The sequence below is a fragment of the Agelaius tricolor genome, unplaced genomic scaffold (genome assembly GCF_023055355.1).
Source record: "Agelaius tricolor isolate 1412-34295 unplaced genomic scaffold, bAgeTri1.0.p SCAF_17, whole genome shotgun sequence".
Classification (NCBI taxonomy): Eukaryota; Metazoa; Chordata; class Aves; order Passeriformes; family Icteridae; genus Agelaius; species Agelaius tricolor.
This window is the reverse complement of record NW_027269277.1, coordinates 6,872,089-6,890,219: the sequence shown is the minus strand read 5'-3', so window position 1 is coordinate 6,890,219 and position 18,131 is coordinate 6,872,089. Positions and strand designations below refer to the sequence as shown.

Sequence of the window (18,131 nt, the reverse complement as noted above, 5' to 3'; positions counted from 1 at the left end):
CTCCATGGGCACACAGGTGGCAGGAGGGGCAGTGGCTGCACTGCTCAGCCCTGCAGGCCTTGTAGGGCATCACTGTTCCCTTCCCTCTGCCCAGGGGGGCTCATGCAAGGTCAGAGGGCAAAGCAGCTGAGCTGCTCCAGCCCAACAACTCAAAACCCACCTGGCACAGATGATTCAAGGCTTGGGGGTTTTTTAAGGCCTCCTGTACAAGAGGTTTTTTAAGATGTGATCCTTAAATTTGATGTTGCCCTGAGTGTGTTTGAAGTGTGAGATTCACACTCCTGACAAAGAAAAGGGGTGTTGGAACTTGGCATTTATAAGGAAAGCCAGGTATATTAAGTGTACATTGACAAATAAGGACTAAAATACAATGATTTATTGCCAAACCTATTTGGCAGCCTCTTTCAAGTTTAGGCTTGTTGGTCATCAGATACTTGTACATATTAGCATAAGATGAAATAACACATGATTGGCTTTGACAGTTCTTAATTAGCTGATTGCAGGATTTCTCTGCTTTTATTTTTGTTGAAGGCACAGTTCTGTTCATGGGCTCCTCCTGGAGCTGCTGCAAACATCCCTGTGGAGCTTTTCAAGAGGAGCAGTGACTGCAACATCCCATTGTCTTCCTGGGGCATGTCTGAGCCATGTCAGCAGCAGCAGCTCAGCTTTTCCCTTTGCAGGGGCTGATTTGGGGCCGATTTGTTTCCAGGGGGTGGAAACACCAGGGCTCCATTATCAGCTGGTGCAATGAACTGATTCCCTGGCAGCCCCTCCTGTCCCTGGAGCTCTGCAGGAGTGCACTGGGTCTGCTGAAGTTTCAAGCACTCTGTGATTCATTCCTCCAGAGAAACTCGATCACCTCAGGATTTTCTGATCCAGACAAGTGCAGACAGCTCGGGAAGATCGTGTACCAAGCCATGGGAGGGATGCTCCCCAAAGCATTCCCACTTCCTCTGAGGCAGCCGTGCCACGGCAGGCGTGGGTAAGCAGCAGGATTGTTTCTGCTGGATGATCTCAACGCCCTCCCAACTGTCTGCTGCAAACACTCACCCATTGCAAGGAAATGACTGTTTGTTTGTGTTAGGAATCAGGAATGGGAAATGACGTGAACACTTGACTGTTTTTCCTGGTGTTTCTAAGAGGTATATTCGGTGTCTCGGGTCTTATTTCCAAAGGTGTTCAGTGTTTTCTGAAACTCTAGTATGTAAGTACCAGAGGTTTGTGCATGGACATGAATATACATAAAATCAGGAAATATCTTCAAAATCTTGTGTATCCACCTGGTAACATTTTACTGGTGCCCTGCTGTAACATAATTTGATATGTTCTCCCTCAGTGCTGAACTGAAACAGTCCCCAGGTCTTGTTTTCATAACTGGGATAAATCTGTGATTCTGCAGTGTGCTGCAACCTCCCTGAAGGAGAAAGAAGTCAGAATTCACACTTGTCATCCTTGTTTCACCCAAGCACCAGTTTTATCTACATCTGCTGAATTACTCTGTGCATTTAATATTTTTTTCCCTGCGCTTTTTTGATCAGCTTGGGCACAGGAAAATGTTTAGCCAGGCTGTTGGGTGCTAAGATAAAGTACCACGTGGCACTTTTATCTCCCCAACTTCTGCTCCACTCCCTCACCTTTCCCCAGGCAGCAGCAGGTTAAACCACCTGGAGAAAATCAGAATCCAGTGCAGGTACTGAGGAACAGTGAAGCTTCAAGAAGAGAGCCCTGCAGAGGCAGGAAAACACTGACCCAGCCATGAGCTCAGTGTTGGAGGGCAGTGCTGCACCTGCAGCAGGCTCTGGCATCCGGCCTTCTAAACCAGCTGGGAACCTTTTTTGGTTTTTTTCCTTAGTCAATGTTTGACTTTATCATCTGATGCTGATTGATCTATGACACAATCCCAGCTCTTCTGAGAATCAAACTGGAGTAGCATTGTATAAGAAAAAACATAGTGGTTAACAACTTTTTCAACTTCTCTTTCTCATTTTTTTGTTTTTTTTTTTAATAAACACTTTTTTGCATGGTTTCTTTGTATTTCTATGCATAAGCAGAAAAGTAACCCGAAACATGCAGGGGGAAAGGTTTGATTTTCAAACTTTATTATTCATATCAGAGCATACTCTATAGACTTCTTACAAACAAAGATTTGTCTGTATGAATCCAATGCAGTAATAGCTGCCCTTTTAGAATTAACATCTCGACAATGAAATGTCAAATAAAGGGAAATACTTGTTGTATGAAACAAGATTAATGTTCACCTCAAATATGAAACTGGCATTTAAGCAGGAGTTTCTGATAGAAAACAAGTTCCTGTGGTAGCTGTGGGGGGGAGGGATGTAGAGAAATGCCTTTGCTGTTTCACTTAGTTTGGTCTCTAAAATAGAGAAAATTATTAATTTTGTATTAGTATGAGTTCAGCTTCCATTAATGCCACTTCCATGCATCCCTAAGAAATGAAGAATCTGATTACAGAACTTGGTTTTATTGTCTAGTAACTGTGGTACAAAATGACTGTTGCAAGAAATTCTTTCCCCAGGTAAGAAAATGAGCACTCAACGACATATTGGTAATGATGAAGTAAGAAATTTGAGAATTACTTCTTCACCTAAAATTCATGGTTTATTTCAGTTCCACTGATGGAATTTTTCATTTTCTTCAATGATCAGTCACGACTCTCACCCCTTGGTATGTATATACAGAAGTGTTATGTGCCAGCCTCAGCAGGTACAACCACAAACCAAATGAGCGTTTTTACAGGAGACAGTTTGCTTTTATAGTGATCACGCACTGATGTGAACATAGACTAAAAATAACAAATGTTGTTTTAATAAGGATTTTTTACAGTAGGCATAGATATAAAAGTTTTTTCAAATTATTTTCACAGGTATCACTGAACATTTCATAGCTGTCTGTTACAGAAGCACCGCCAAGTGCTTTGAGTCTTTCATTTATTATACACAGTTAAAATATATTACACTTCTGAAGGTATCTTAAATCACTGAACAGTTTTGCTAGCATCTTAATGAGCCAAATGGGAGTAAAAGGCAGTCCACATTCATGATGTGAATATACAGTAAGGTGTTTGACATCCTATGAACTCATTGCTCATGTTCTCAAAATAACCATGGTGATGAGACCTGAAAGACAAGAATTAAGAACTAAATACTTCTATTTCACTCAAAATAAAACATTTAAAATAAAGAGTTTACCCTGTCACAGGCCAGAAAATATGGTAGAAGTACACAAATGCATGCAGAATGCATTTATGTACACGCTTAAATATTAGAAGTATTGCCCCAAATTTTGACATAGTCAAAAATCAATGCTGACATGTGGTGCATCTAATAACTGAATGTCAAAGAAGGTAGAAATACTCCAAACAATTATTGCCCTCTCTGCTGGAAAATCTTAACATTGAACTTTTGACTGGGGTAACTGTAACAGCAAACCCCATTCCTCATGGGGGCCAGTTATGGGCAGTGTCATCCAAATGCTGAATCATCAGTAAGGCAGATCAGTTGAAGGCTCCAAGGCTTTTTTCTGCTCTGTGAATAATAACTGATCAAAGACCAGTTCCAACAAAGATGTTAAGCTTCCTTGTCAGTTTGCAGAGGGAGCTTTCAACAGACTCTTTGTTGTGACCTTTAGAGAGGGAGGAAAAAAAAGGCAGCTCTGATAGAGGTTAAAAACTATTAAAAGCAGATGAAAACAGGAAATAGGGGCTAATAAACCTACCCATGAAACACTGAAAAGTTCATTTTAATTATATGCTGATACAGGAAAAAGTACAAATCTGCAGTTTTTAGCCATGGGTTATATTGCACAAGGTGAGGTAGGTGGAAGAACACAGGGGCTCCCTGAATTCCAGCCTTATGTAACATCAAAATAACAATTTATCAGTTCTTGAGCAATCTCACTTTCTTGCAGGCTCAGATGATGTCACTATAACAGCTTTTCACTGCAGAAAGCTCAGCTAAAACCTACAGATCTCACCATGGATAAAGACATTTCTGAGACTGTTTTATCTCCTGCCACTCCATACTGATGGAACTCTGCTCCTTTATGAAAATGGTGAGGGCAGAAGCACTGTCTTTCATTAGTTCAGCCATTTATCCCTTAAAGAGGAACTACAGCTCAGCTATTTCTTAAGGTCTGTACTGGTTCAGACAATCAGTGCTCCCACAGCTGCTGGATCCTCAGCTTGGATCAATTCCATCACCTCAGAGGAACAGCAGAGGCTTCTGCAGAACAGCCTGCACCACTTGTACAGGGACTTGCAACAATAAAGGGTTTAACTCATTTCTGTAAATCAGATCCTTCTCAAATATCATAGAGTCCTGTTTGTGTGGTATAACAACCCTTTCCAATTAAATGCTCCACAGTCCAGTTGTACTTCCCTGTGGAACAAAGTGGTTTCAACTTCTCAAGAGCAATTGACTTTCTACATGAGCAAGAGCTGCACACAAAAGAATCTGTCCATGAACACTAAAAGCACTGCCAGCAAAGAAGTCAAAACCTCTCAAAACTTCATAGGGAATCTACAAACAGGTTCAGCTCTTGCAAATGTATAAAGTCAAAAGTTTAAAACTGTAGCTGACACCAGCAGAACCTGGAGTAATTTTCAAAAGCAGAAATAAAAACCAAGTGAGGAATACTGCAAGGTCCTGATCTGAGAATCCATCAGCACCAGCCTGGGCAAAGAGCCACAAGTGAGATTTCAAACCACTTCAGCAGATGGACCTTTGTGAGTCAGCAGAGTGTGCATGAACCATCAGAACTTGCACCTTTCCCCATCACTACCTCACCTCTAGCTATCAGTTTGGAGCTGCCTAGCTCTTTTCCTTTAAATCCTCATTTCTGCCAGGTAGTGGGAGAGGAGAACTGAGCTTAGTGTGACTGTTCTTCAAATCTGAAACAGTTATAGAGAAATAGTCATAACAAATGAAACGTGCAACTCATCTATGCTAGCTAATGCAGGAGCAGGTTACAAATCAGGAAGAACTGGGCATGGTAGTGGTCTCAGACAGGGTTTACAACAACTTACTGCTACCTATATCAACTCCTGATTAAACAGGCACTGAGAATCAAGCCTTGAAAAACAGCTCAGGGGGCTAGAGAGAAACACAATGACACATTCTACATTCTGCAAGAGATTAACTATTGCAATGCAAGGGTAAGAAACAGCACATTCCATTCAGGTGTGTTGGCAGATGACTGTTACTGGCCCATCATCAAATAAAGCTGAAATTAGCATGTAGGGGCCTGTGTGCAATAGGTATCAACTCAAATCTGGTCTAAAACACAATAACTAACTTACCCTGCTATCACCATGGCTACAAATTAAGATGTAAGCTGAGATGCAAAACAAAACCTAACGTGGTGCTTTGTTTCCATCCAGTTTCCCAAGGCCACTGGCACAGACAGGTAGAGTTTTCCAAACTCATAGATTTTGCAGGGAAATGTTTCTAAAGTCCAAAGTACTCACCTAAAACATAAGCAGCTACTAACTTTTGATTCACACTTAAGTGGAGGTAGAGAGGCACCAGGGATTCCATTTCCCCCAATGTAGGTAGCATTAGTGCTGCAACACACACCACTCCAAGGAAGACTGTGAGTAAACTAGGTCCCGACGAGGCAGTTCTGTTTTCTGAAAAGCAGCAAAGCACCAATTGTAAGGAAGATCTAAATAATATAAACATTAAATATTCTGCAAAAATGTCTGCAGTACATGGGAGCTGAAATATCCTCAGATTTTCCTTTTTGCTCTGCAGTTTGCAGGGGGTGGAAGCCAAGTCTTAAACCCACCCTTCTAAACCTTCTGCATTCTGCAGTGGAGGAGGCTGCTCCCTGTTCTGATGCTGGAACTTGTTTTCACATGACTTCCCAAACCACTCCCTTCTGGAGGAACAGAGCCTGCCAGGCCCAGTTGCTATATATACACACTCAGGACAGCTGGATGTCTCAGCTATGCTTGAGGTTTCCCTGTGCATCCTGACTCCATTCCTTGATATGTTCCTTCAGTGATCAGTAATCCATCAATCTGAGCACCCAAAAGACCTGCACAGGCAGAAAAGCTCACAGCTCCTGAACAAAACCTGCCTGCAGCAGGAGCACAGGTTCCTGGGCCAGATGAGCTCCCCTTCATTCTTTACAGGGTTCAGGGGCTGTACCTGAGCCAGTCAGTTTAGAGGCCACAAATCAGTAAAATTTGAATCTTACTTTAAAAACTGTGAGAGTGCACCACTCTGACAGTCCAGTATTATCAGAATAAGAAAATGCAAACCACAGACAATAAAGAGTCCTTCACAGTCTTTATTGTCCTGCACTTTAACAGCTGGAACCTACTCAAAGGCCCACTGTGTCATCTTTGAAAAGAGCTGTTAACATGTTAGCTGAATACCTCCAACCAAATCCTTAAGACCCACTGGAAAATAGCCAATGTTTTTACCAACTTCTCCTATTCTCAGTGACTAGCAATATGTGCTCTATTTTAATGTCATAAATCTTATTTCCAGGTTGCAAAACTGCAGTTTCTTTGTTTACTGCTTCTCTTTTCACTACAACATACCACAGTCAATGAGGTTTTTAAGCAGAGAAACAGCATTTGGAGTAAGACCAGTATCAGATTGTTCAGGATGGCTCAGGCCCTCTGCCCTGGATCAACTATCACAGGAACATTTTGTTCTGTGAGCCCAGAGACCTTTGTAGGTTTGCTTTAACTGTGTATCCTACTAATATCTATTATGAGGGCTTTTTTTTAATTAAAAGTGTTTCACCAGCCAACAAACTCAGTATAAATAGTGAAACATTCATTTTAACAACATGAATACCCTCAAGGAGGTTCATCTATTTTCTGGAATTGGTTTTTGTTGTCCTGAAAAATATAACAGTGATAAGAACATTTCAGTATGAATCAGTAAAAGTAAGAAGAATGTAGACAATCAAGAATCAGTTCAGATTCATTTGAGGTAAAACTTGACACTTTATATCCTATCCCTTCCATTTAACTGTCTGGCCCAGGTTTTCAAGACTGTTGATTCACTTCCTCGGTGTGTGTATGAAACACGCAGAGTTTTCAGCCACCAACTGTGCTCTTCTGTTCTTGTGGGACAGACAAAGGACAGGGCACAGAACAAGGAGCACTTTAGAAGATGTTCTGGCAATATTTCCTGCTCATCAGGAAATGGGGGATTAAGGGTTTGGAACAAACTCACAAGGGGCATATGTTTTGAAAGAGCCCAAGGGAAAAAGTAACCAGCATCCTTTCACAGATAAATTCCCATTGTCTGTATGAGAACTCCTGCTCCAGAGGAACAGTGGATGCACTCTCCAAGGTATGACACACAAACACAGGGCAGCAAAGGGCCTTGATTGATCAACACAGCATAAGCAGAATAGTCAGAATGGGTTCCTGAATACTGTCATCCTCAAGTGAAAAAGACAGCAGTCCTACAGGTAAGAAAAATGAATTATTTTTAAAAATTATTTTAAAATGTATTTCTTTTTAATTTAAAAAATGTTTTTGAGTCTAGTCACTTGAGCTGTTCAAAACTGATTCAGAACATAGGAGAGGAAAAAGATTTCAGTTACCTGGTTGACACAAAGTCTGCTCAAAAAAGACACTTTCAGCCAGGTGTTCTTTTATTCGCTTTTCCTCCTCTTCCTTTTGTTGTTGTTGTTCCTTTGCAGATGGAAGCAGAGTAGCAATAATCTCCTTTTTCCCCAATGCTTTCCTCTGGCTCTGCTCAGACACTTGGAGTCGGAATTTATCTATGACACCATAGTAAGAGGCCCGAACGTCTCTGTGACGAATCACACTGCAGAAAAACAACATTTTCAAACAGGTGAGCTGCTAACAAGCAGGCCTGTTGTGGAATTACATCCTATATCACAAAGTCTGCCCTCTGTCTCCCCTCCTCCAGATAAACTGGAATAATCCAGACCTCCATTACCTCCTCCACCACTCAATGTTCTTGAATACTTGATCTTACCTCCTCTCTCCCCCCCCAATGTTTGCTTTAATTCCCAAATATAAATGCTCCTGGCCAAACAGGACAGTTAATTCTTTATCCTGAGCACATCTTTGCCGATATTTGAGGCCCTGCTGCCAATTGATGAAACATCAATGATCTGAAAGATGTCCCTTCCTCCTGTATCAAAGTTGTTTGATGCTGGCCAGTGATTTTAAAAGGATTGAGGGGACTGGAGTGGCCAGGGAAGGAAAGGAGTTGGGCAGGTGTTTGGCAAGAACAGTCCAGCTTCTGGAGGAAACCAGGCTCAAAGCTTTGCAATTCTACTTTCTCAGAAGCAAAACTCATTCCCTCTATAGACAAGAGTCAGCTAGGGATTTTCAAAATCAGAAACCCACCACTGAGAGCATGTTTGGAACCTATAAAAAGCACAGCTTTAAAATAGCACTGATCAACAGCAAAACAGACCTCTGAGCAGTGCTGTGCTCAACTGCCTCCTCTCTGCATTTGTGATTCATCATGAGAATACATATCTAGCATTGAAAAGCTACAGCATTTGGGTTTTGAATTGTTATCAGCTCTTAGGGTAAATAAGGATTTCAACTATTTTTCCAGATGTTTTTTGTTAAAGGTTATTCTAAGTTTCCAAGATAACAGCAGCTGATCTGAAGAACACACATACAAAGAAGAAAGTTGTCATCTCATGAGGGAGGAAAAAATGACTGTACCCTTAGAAACACAGAACAGGAGTCTTAAAATTCTTCAAGAAACCAATCTTTGTGATACTATATACATTAAAATGCTGCAAGAAATAGATTTTTGTTTTTCAGTCCTTATTTAAAGGAACTATATCACATCAAGATATCTACAAGCATTAGCACGTAGCCAGTGCTTGCAACTGGTATCTGGTTTGAATGGACTATTCAACACAGAAACAGAGACCAAGTCATCCCCTCAGCAAGAGGCTGCAGTGATGTTTTACGTCACTTCAGAGGCAAAGCAGAGTGCCTGTGACAGCCTTCCAGCAAGTGGAGTGTTGGCTGGGCAACTGCCTTCACTAAAACAAAAGGCTTTTTGCCCCACCAACCCTAATTCATCCAGCTCTCAGCATATCAGTACAGCAGATCAACTCTGATTTCTTCCTTTAACACTTCCTTTTAAACTGGTGTTCCTGCTCCTAGTGCCATGGTACCAGCTACCAACCTAAACAGAATCTTTACATAACACTGTGCTAGGAGAACATGTATCTGCTGCCAAGCAAGGAGATATTTTCTGCAGACCCTTATAAACAGATACATTCTCCTGTTTCTTTTTAGAGATCATTGCATAATTGGAAGCTCTGTAGAATATCTGTTTATCTGGCAAATGGCCACACTTGCATAGTACTGCTCATATCCTAGCAGTAAACACTGTCCTTCGACAGCAACCACTGGGGTGGGATGGGGGGTTTTGCTGCACAGAAAAATCCCCTTGGAACAGTCTTATTTTCCTTTATTTAATAAAACACATTTGTTTAACCAAATGTAATCAAGCTTGTGTAAATGTCTTCTAAAGAATGGAATAGCTCACTGGTACACTGGTATAGTCTGACCTGTTTAGTTCCATTTTTAGCATTGTTGCCCCTGCTTACTGAAACCTTGCAGTTCCATGTTCTAAGCTTCCTTTCTATTTCATGAGTCTTTGGAATTTTTTAAATTGCACCTAAGGAAAACAGTCTATAGGAATAAAGAGCCATTCCCCAAGAACAGTTATTATTTATCTGACAAAGTGTTTCTGTATATGGCCATTTGTTAGACAGAGAGTCCAGGTGGTCTTTTACAGTTTGGAAAATGTCTATTCAAAAAGTTCAGTCTGCTCTTTTAGGTACTTCAGATTTTCTTCAGCTGTATATTATTTATATTCTATTTGCCACAGAAATAATGTGGCAAATAGAAGATAAAAAGAGTTGGTCTATTTTAGCTTTTACACCTACTCTGCTTCAGCTTTCGGCAGCCTACAGACCCTGTACATTACTGTGGTCACTTAGGCAGCCTCCTTCTGTTCTGAGTTACTGGGCTAAGACCTGACAGGAGAGATAAAGGGCAGGCACAGAGATCTGAGGATGGGTGATCTGAGGGTGAAAGATAGGCAAAACTACCTTTATTTACATGGCCCAGGAAAATGTGCTCAGTAGAACTGCATACATTTCCATTTTGCCAATCTGCAAACAAATATTTCTCACAAACAAATCTCAACCCTGGGGGTTTTGCTTTTCTTGTTATTTCTAACAAAAAGGTGCTCAGAGAAGGCTCATATTACTCTCGCTCCTGGTTTACAAACTGGTTTACAAACATTACAAGATGCATTTACTGGCATTTTATTTATGCCCAAAGGCAAAATTAAAGAAAGAAATATCTCCAGTATTGTAATACCTCTGCTCTAGAGGGACAGAACAGCAAAAATCAGAACCACAAGTATATACAGGAGATTAGGAAAACATATATTTATCCAACTTATGTATTATAACATGCATGCTGTCATTTACAACCTCTTAAATAACAAAGGAAATTAAGGTAATAAAATGTTGTATATTAGGAAAAAACCCAACCAACTTCTACTTACATATCAACACAGCACTGAGGCTTCACTGCACCAGTAGCATCCACCACCGCATATTTATTTGGAGTTGTACAAAGAACTGCAAGGAAAAGGACAGGAGTGGTAACAAATCATGAACTAATACATCACCAGTTCATCAACAGATACATGTAGAGAGACGAGTTTGGTTTTGTCACAGATATGATTTTTACATGAATTATAATTGGACTGTTCAAGATCATCAACTAGCCCTTAAATAGAACTTAACCTAAGAAACCCACCTTTGAATTTTAAGGCAAACTCATAGGGGTTATATAGAGTCAACACCTGCTTGTGTGTTGACTGGTCATCTGCATAAAATATAAGTTCTGTAGGAAAAACAAAAACAGGAAGATTTCCTTCCACTAACTCTGGCTGTCTTTTTTGTTGCTGCATTGGCACTGAATCCTCCTTGCTGCTTCTTGTGTTCTTATGCTTTTGTATCCTCAGAGACTTCAGCTTTTGAATCGTTTAAGAATTCCAAAGCATTTTGGCAATTCTAAAGGAAAAAAAGGGGAAAAAAAAGAGAAAAGGCAAGAAGATTATTTCCATAAGTCTATACTAAACTGAGGCAGTTAACAAAGATGCAAAAATATAAAATACGATGCTTGATTATGAATCTACCTCTACTTATGTTCCTTCAAAAATACTGAAATAGAAAAAAATATTTGCACTGAGCTTCCATCTATTTAACAAATTGCTACAAAATAAATGGATAAGCACCTGTGCAGTATATCATGACTAGGGCTGCTTATGCTGGGTCTTTGCAACACAAACCAAGCAATGACAGCAGAAAGAAATCCCATCCTTGCCTCAGGACAGCAACACATCAGAAACACGAGGGCAGAAATGAGGAAATGCAAGGACACTGAGGCAGCAGGAGTCACTGTTTGGGCAGGAACCTTTCTGTGGGGATGACCTCCCTGGATGAGGTTTAACAAGTTAGGAATCTCCTCACCTAGGCACCCAGGCACGTCAAATCCCAGGGATTCAGAACAATGGAATGGGGAACGCCTTCATGTCTTGTTTAAATCAAACTCCCTGTTCCAACTGCATAGTTACAGGTCATGAATGGAAAAATGACTGGGATGAGTAACAGCAGATTTGGGATTCACTGTTTTATTAAGAGATGACAGGTTTTCTACCACCACTACCTCTAACCAAAGTACAATCATCACAATTCTCCCTCTGCCACCCCCCACAGTTCTGTTTTATTTTGAGTGACATTCCAGAACTAAAACCAGAACCAATGACCCAACCAAGAAACAATCCCAAATGTAATTCATAAAATAAAGGCCAGACTCCTCAGCGCACATACCATTGACTCAACACATGACAGAGAGAACAAAGTCTTTCTCCTCCCATGAAGAAGGTCACATTTTACTGCAGCTTCTATAGATTAATTATCAAACTGAAGGTGTCCTTTGAGGTCTAACTTTATAGCAAAAAGTATTGAAACAACAAAAAGTTCCTACTGACTCATTAGATGTGATTTCCACTTCCCATAGAGCTTTTTAGAATAAGGTACATTTTACCTGTTCTCCAGCTCAATACACTGGATAGTTGCACCTTAAAGAATTTAGCTTCTGACATTTCTAGCAGCAAATAGCCCAAACACTATGAACAATCAAAAACAAACACTCGTTTCCGCATTTTAAACATCCCAACGATCACATTTGCAGGCACCAGATACATATTCCATACTTGAAACATGACACACATTCATGTGTTTACAAAAGTCTATCTGTCATACCATCAGGTTTACAGATTCTGATTGTTATTCACAAACTAAGCTTTTAATTTTATTTATTTAGGTATTAAAATAGCAAATTATCCCTGTAGAATTCAAGTTCATGGATCTCACTGGAATGTCTTTCCCCATGATCCAGTTCCTTTTCAGAGCACAGGTTTGTTTCCACTTCACTGAAATGCTACTAATAATATTCTGAAAACAAATCCCCAATGACAGTGTTCCAAGCTGATGTTCTGTTACCTTATTAAGAAGAGTCTAGAAAAAGAAATGGCTCCCTAAGTGGCAATTTGGGTTCTGAGTGCTTCTTGGAATTACAGTGAATCCCTTTTGTTTCAGAAGAACCAACAAACTCTGGAATGACTTTGTACAGCAAGTGTAAGTATTGTTTCTTGAACAACTTCATGCACTATTGCAAAGTGAGTTTCGTTGTTCCAGTCAAACATATTAAGACTATATGAAAAGCTAATGTGGAAAAACTGCCAGCACACAGGAATACAAAATACCTTTTGATGCTTGTCATAGGCAGAAGATTATTTATTTAAATTTCTTATACCAAAGTTAGCTCAATGCAGTATGCAGTAAGAATATGTTGGAATCTTTGGTTCTCATATCTATCTACACTTTGCACACCATGTGTAACAGAAATACAGGCAAATTTTTACATTAACAAAAGGGATTTTTCTCAAATAAATATTTGCAGCTACCATTAAATCAAGAGCAAGCTACTGCTACACAACTTAATTGACTGTGCTTAATAAAATTTTCAATTATTATTTATAATAATCAGTATGATTTTGATGCTGTAGTTTTTTATTTAAACACTGCACATGTTTCATTCCAATTCCTGGCTTCATCCCACATCTTCGGTTTCTTCAGCTCCATCCATGGCAAGTGTCCAGTGTCCAAAACCCCACAATTCTCAGTATCAGTGGAGGTATGGATCACTACACCTATCAACAGGCTCATTTTTGTTACACATCTGTGTAAAACAGAGTGCACAGCTCCCAGGATCCCACAACCTGCATGTGGAAAGCCACCAATCTTAAAAAAGAATATCCCGTTATTGCTTCCTTTTCCTATTTAGCTTGGCTGGATGAGGAGCTACCGCCCCAACCTGCAAAAGCAACATCTGGCAGGCCTAGAGCAGAGACATCTGCTGACACAGCAGTGTCATTCAGGGTATGAATTTCTGTATTCCTAGGCAAGCAAACCAGCATCCTTTTTGAGACAATGGTTTTAGCTGAGAAGTCACCTTGCTGGGGCATCTCACCAAGTGACAGCAGTAAAAGCACTTTTCCCAAAGATTGATGGATAAACCACACATGTGATAGGGAGATGTGATGGTTTAGTACTGATACTCTTGATAACAGCACATCTTTCCCATCAACGAGAATCTGCCAACACTTTTACAGAGGAAGTTTGTATCACCACAACTTCTTTGCCCAGATTAACCCCAGAGCAGCTCTAATGGTGAGAACAAGGTCATGTACCCCAGACAGTTCATGAACAGAAACTCAGCTGCTGCTCTTCTGCATCCCCACTGCACCACAACCACTAAATTTTGTGGTCAAGTCACCACGATTACTTGCAGCACATAAAGGTGAGCACAAGCAAACCTGTCCCAGCCCAGGATCTGTGGTGTCAGGCCTGTGATCTGCACTGCACAGATGGGCTTCTCCCAGGATGGAATTCCCACAGGAGCAGGGATCTGTCACAGGTAACATTTGCCAGGGCCAGCGTGCAACACCTGAACAATGCCAGCTCACTTCCCAGCTCCCTTTGAAGTCCTGACAAACAATTGTCACTGGCATTTTTTCAGCACAATAGGGATCTTTCCTCCATGAAGTTACTAAATATATACTGCTGGTGTCACAATAGCACAGATCTGCCAGTGTTTCCTTTGAAATCCCTTTCTTCATAAATTTAACTTGACAGAGAAAAACACAAAGCGAAACGTAACTTCTCTCCAGAGTCAGAATTAACATCCATTGTGATTTGTTTTTACTTAACAAGTATCTGTTGAATAAATAAATCAACTGAGGAACTTTTTTGTTCCCATTTTAACTTCCAACAGCCTCATCACCATGGCTTCCCAGGGCATTTGTTGGTTGTTTTTCTTCATAACAACTGCAAATAACTCTACAGAATGTCATCGGGTAAACACTTCATTCAGAAGAAAACCTCTTTACAGTCATGCCTCCACACTGCTGATTTAAAAGTTGCCTAATTACAGTGTAATCTACTTTTGTTACATCTCATGATCTACCTCCTAAATCTACACAAGTCTTTCTACACTTTATGCTCAGTAAAACTGGTGTTTTTTGAGCACATATTTACCAAATAAACCACAAAGTCTTCAAAATTCCCTCCTATGCCAAACTGAGCAATCACTTTAAGCTACATGCAAATGCAGCATGGGATCTGAAGCACAGCATAAGCATTTTGTTTCTCCAAAATGTTTTGAAGGCCTCAACGTGCACTTACGCAAACCAATGTTTAAACTACCTGCAATTATTTGGGAGCGTCACCCAATGATGGGAGCACAGAGCCAGCAGCCAGGATGGCTGGATTCCATTGTTGCTAACTCTGTCACTGACACTCCATGACCTTGAGCAAGTTGGTTAACCTCACCTCAATTTGCTGATCTATGAAGGCGCACACATTCTACAAAGTATTTCAGTAGGCGGAAGGTTCCCTTTGAACCCGCAGAGCTGCTCTGATACTTTGCAAAACTGCTACTGTTTACCCCTCCACAGGATGATGAAAAATGTCACCAATAACTTGTGTCCAGGATGCTGTAAAATGAAACAGTCTCAGAGCATTAACTATTAGCATGGATGACCACATGCATAAATCATGCTGACACTGACAGCAAAATTTATTAGGACCACATTATTGTTTTAAATGCTGAAAAGGTGACTAACAAAAGGAAATACTCAAATACAACTAAGAGGCATGGAAAGCCGTGAAAAATTAAGTAACAGCGGTGCACTGCTTCTGATCCATTCTGCTACAGGCTTGCAAGGATCCTAGAGAAGACATTCAAGGGCACGTGTGCTTTAGTCTCCATTTCCTCACTTTAAGTTTGTGTTTAATGCACTAAACTGGCTGATTTTTAAACGTGTGTTTCGCTCATTAGCGCTGAGTGGCCCCAAACCGCCTCGGCTTCACAGAGGGGAGCACTCTTCCCCGGGAGAGCGACGGGAGCAAAGGCGTTCCGAGCCGTGCCTGCTGCCGGCAGGGCACGGCGGTAATTGCACACTCTTAATTGATCCTCTTTGTTCTCCAGCGAGGAGCAGCAGCGATACGGGCAGAGGCAGCTGCGCGATAACGGCGCCTCCCGCAGCCGGCCCGGCCCCGCCGCACCGCCCCCGGTCCGGCCCCGCCGCACCGCCCGCAGCGAGCCCCGGCCCCGCTCCGCCGCCCCTCGCAGCGACCCCCGGCCCCGCAGCCGGCCCCGCACCGCCCGCAGCGAGCCCCGGCCCCGCGGGGAAGCGGCTCCAGACCGGGGCCTCGGAGCGCGGCCGCCGCCCCGCTCCTCGTCCCGGCCCCGCCGCGCTCCCGCAGGGCCTGCGGAGGGCAGGGGCGGCAGGCCCGGCCCGTGGGTCCGCGCGGCCCGGGACGGGCCAGGCCGGGCCGCGGGTGCCGCTCCGCTCGCCCGCCCCGTGCCCGCTGTCGCCCCCCGGCCCGACTCACCCGCCCGGGGCCGCTGGTGCGGGCTGGCGCGGCGCCCCTTTGTCCGCCCGTCACTGCGGGCAGCGCTGGGGCTGCTGGGACCGACCGGCCGCCGCCGCCGCCGCGTCACCGCCCCGCCCGCCGCCCGCCCCCGCCGCCATGTCGGGGCTGCCCCGGCACCCCGGCTCCGGCGCGCTCGGTACGGCGGCGCTCGGCGCTGCTTCCCCCGCTCGGCAGCACCGCCGGCTCCCCGGGCAGCGGCCGGCCCGGCGCCTCTCACCTGCGGGAGGTGTTTTTAATGGTGCTGCACCTCATTCCTGAGGTTTGGCCCCGTCCCGGAGGGGTTCCTGCCCCTCTCCCGGCTCCCGCTGCTCTCGGGGCCGCCGTGCGTTCTGCCCTGCGGGCTCGCCCCGATGCCGCCCATCGCGGGCAGGTCCCCGCTGGAAGGGTCGCCCAGAGCCAGAGCAGCAGGGTTTGCGAGCGAACATCCAGGCGTGACCGCCTGCTCACCCAGCAGCACGGCTTAAACGGGACACACTGTCCCTGTAAACACTTCCATGCTCTTACCTTTGTTCTTTATTCCTCTTATTTACTTAATGTGCTTTCATTCAGTGAGGCTCTTTGTGGACTTCAGCTCGTACTGTGAGTTATCCACTATATCATGTGCATTATCCACTATATCATCTTCCCTTGTTTTTTCCCCCAACTTCCCCTCTGTATAATACAAACAAATCCATGTGTAATCACCACCCAGTATCATCCCAAACTTCAAGATCTTTAGTACAGAAAAATGTTTTTGTTGCAAGTCAAGTGGATAATTAAGATTTATGTTGAACCACCCAGTACAGGATTGCAAAATCTTTTACCCATTACCAAGCTTTACCGTTCAGTGAAATGAACACAAGTCCGTGGTGAAATAAACACAGCAGCCATGAGTGTTTCACAATAACATAATGAGACAATCCAGAACAGGAAGTAACATATTTAAAATCATGGAAGACATTAAATAAATTCTAAAAAGTATATTTTCCAACGTAGGCAAGGTGTGTGTACTAGCACTCACCTTTTTCTGCAGATCTAATGGTTCACTAGAAGTTCAGTCTTTCAGCCACAAATTACATAATATTGTTACATTATTGTATAGAGAAATCATAATCTTGTCAGAATTTCTGAAAATGTATGCAGTGAAAAGTGGCAAAATATTTTGTTTCTTGATGAGTGTAAATCAGTTCAGATTTTTACATGTTTAAAAATAAACTGGAATTCTTGTTTTTAAAAAGATTATCAGCCTTTCAGAATTTCAGAAAATTATTACGATTTTACTGAGTATTAATCCAATGGAGGGTGCTCCTCATTTTGGAAACCTGTCTCAGGAGAAGCAGCAGACATAAACATGCTTCAGAGATATTCAAATTAATAACAAACAGAATGATCAAATAAAAACATAATCTCAAATGGCTAGACTTAAAAGCACATTAATTAGAAAAATTGGTATTTTCCAGTTCATCCAGTTCATTCACAAAGGAAGTTCAGACTCTCTAAAAGCAGATATTATGTCTGCCCCTGTAAGCTTCCCAGGATCCAACTTTTTTCTGTCACATTTGATAAGGTTTGCATCCACCTGTTGAAAACTGAGCTGGTCTCCTTCCTCTCTCACCCATGCTGTGAGTTACCTAAAAGCATTGGCTAGACTTCTGTTACATAAAATATTGCCTCCTTATAGCATGAAACCTGACAGTGGAGTGTGCAGAGATGAAATGCTCCTGAATGACTCTGTGGTGGTTTTGGTTGCTGTGGTGATCATCCATCTGTTTAAATACTTCATATGGGAGATTCACAACTCATTTATCATGGAAAAGATTTACCTAAGTTGTCAGAAACACAGCATTATGCCTGATTCCTGTCATTTTGCACACTTGATTAGCAAAATATTCCACTTTATCTGTCATGGTACAAGGACATGGTGTAGCATTTATAACAGAGGGTACCATGCTTGGGTTCTGTATTCAGCACTAACCTGGTGGGCCTGGGACATGGGCACTGTGCAGTTGCAGAGGCTGACTGCAAACACTTCATGAGGGGCCTCCTTTAATGAATCTTCAGTCTGAAGAAGTCAC

General features: G+C 42.4%; 1 protein-coding gene across 1 annotated transcript; it reads right to left on the bottom strand.

The window, feature by feature from the left end:
- Positions 1 to 2,077: 2,077 nt before the first annotated feature.
- MOSPD1 (motile sperm domain containing 1) lies at positions 2,078 to 16,180 on the bottom strand. Its single transcript, XM_071442290.1, has 6 exons — positions 16,036 to 16,180; positions 10,829 to 11,085; positions 10,572 to 10,647; positions 7,591 to 7,817; positions 5,486 to 5,647; positions 2,078 to 3,137 (listed from the first exon to the last, which is right to left on the bottom strand). Exons 2-6 carry the CDS (start codon positions 10,980 to 10,982, stop codon positions 3,106 to 3,108), a joined length of 651 nt encoding a protein of 216 aa, XP_071298391.1. The 5' UTR covers positions 10,983 to 11,085; positions 16,036 to 16,180; the 3' UTR covers positions 2,078 to 3,105.
- Between the last annotated feature and the right edge of the window lie 1,951 nt (positions 16,181 to 18,131).

Coding starts and splice junctions, on each gene's coding strand:
- MOSPD1 (XM_071442290.1), bottom strand. CDS start 10,982: ATGCAGCAACAAAAAAGACAGCCAGAGTTAGTGGAAGGAAATCTTCCT. Junction 10,648..10,828: donor GTTTGCCTTAAAATTCAAAG/GTGGGTTTCTTA, acceptor TTTTCCTTGCAG/TTCTTTGTACAACTCCAAAT. Junction 3,138..5,485: donor AGTAGCTGCTTATGTTTTAG/GTGAGTACTTTG, acceptor CTTGTCTTTCAG/GTCTCATCACCATGGTTATT.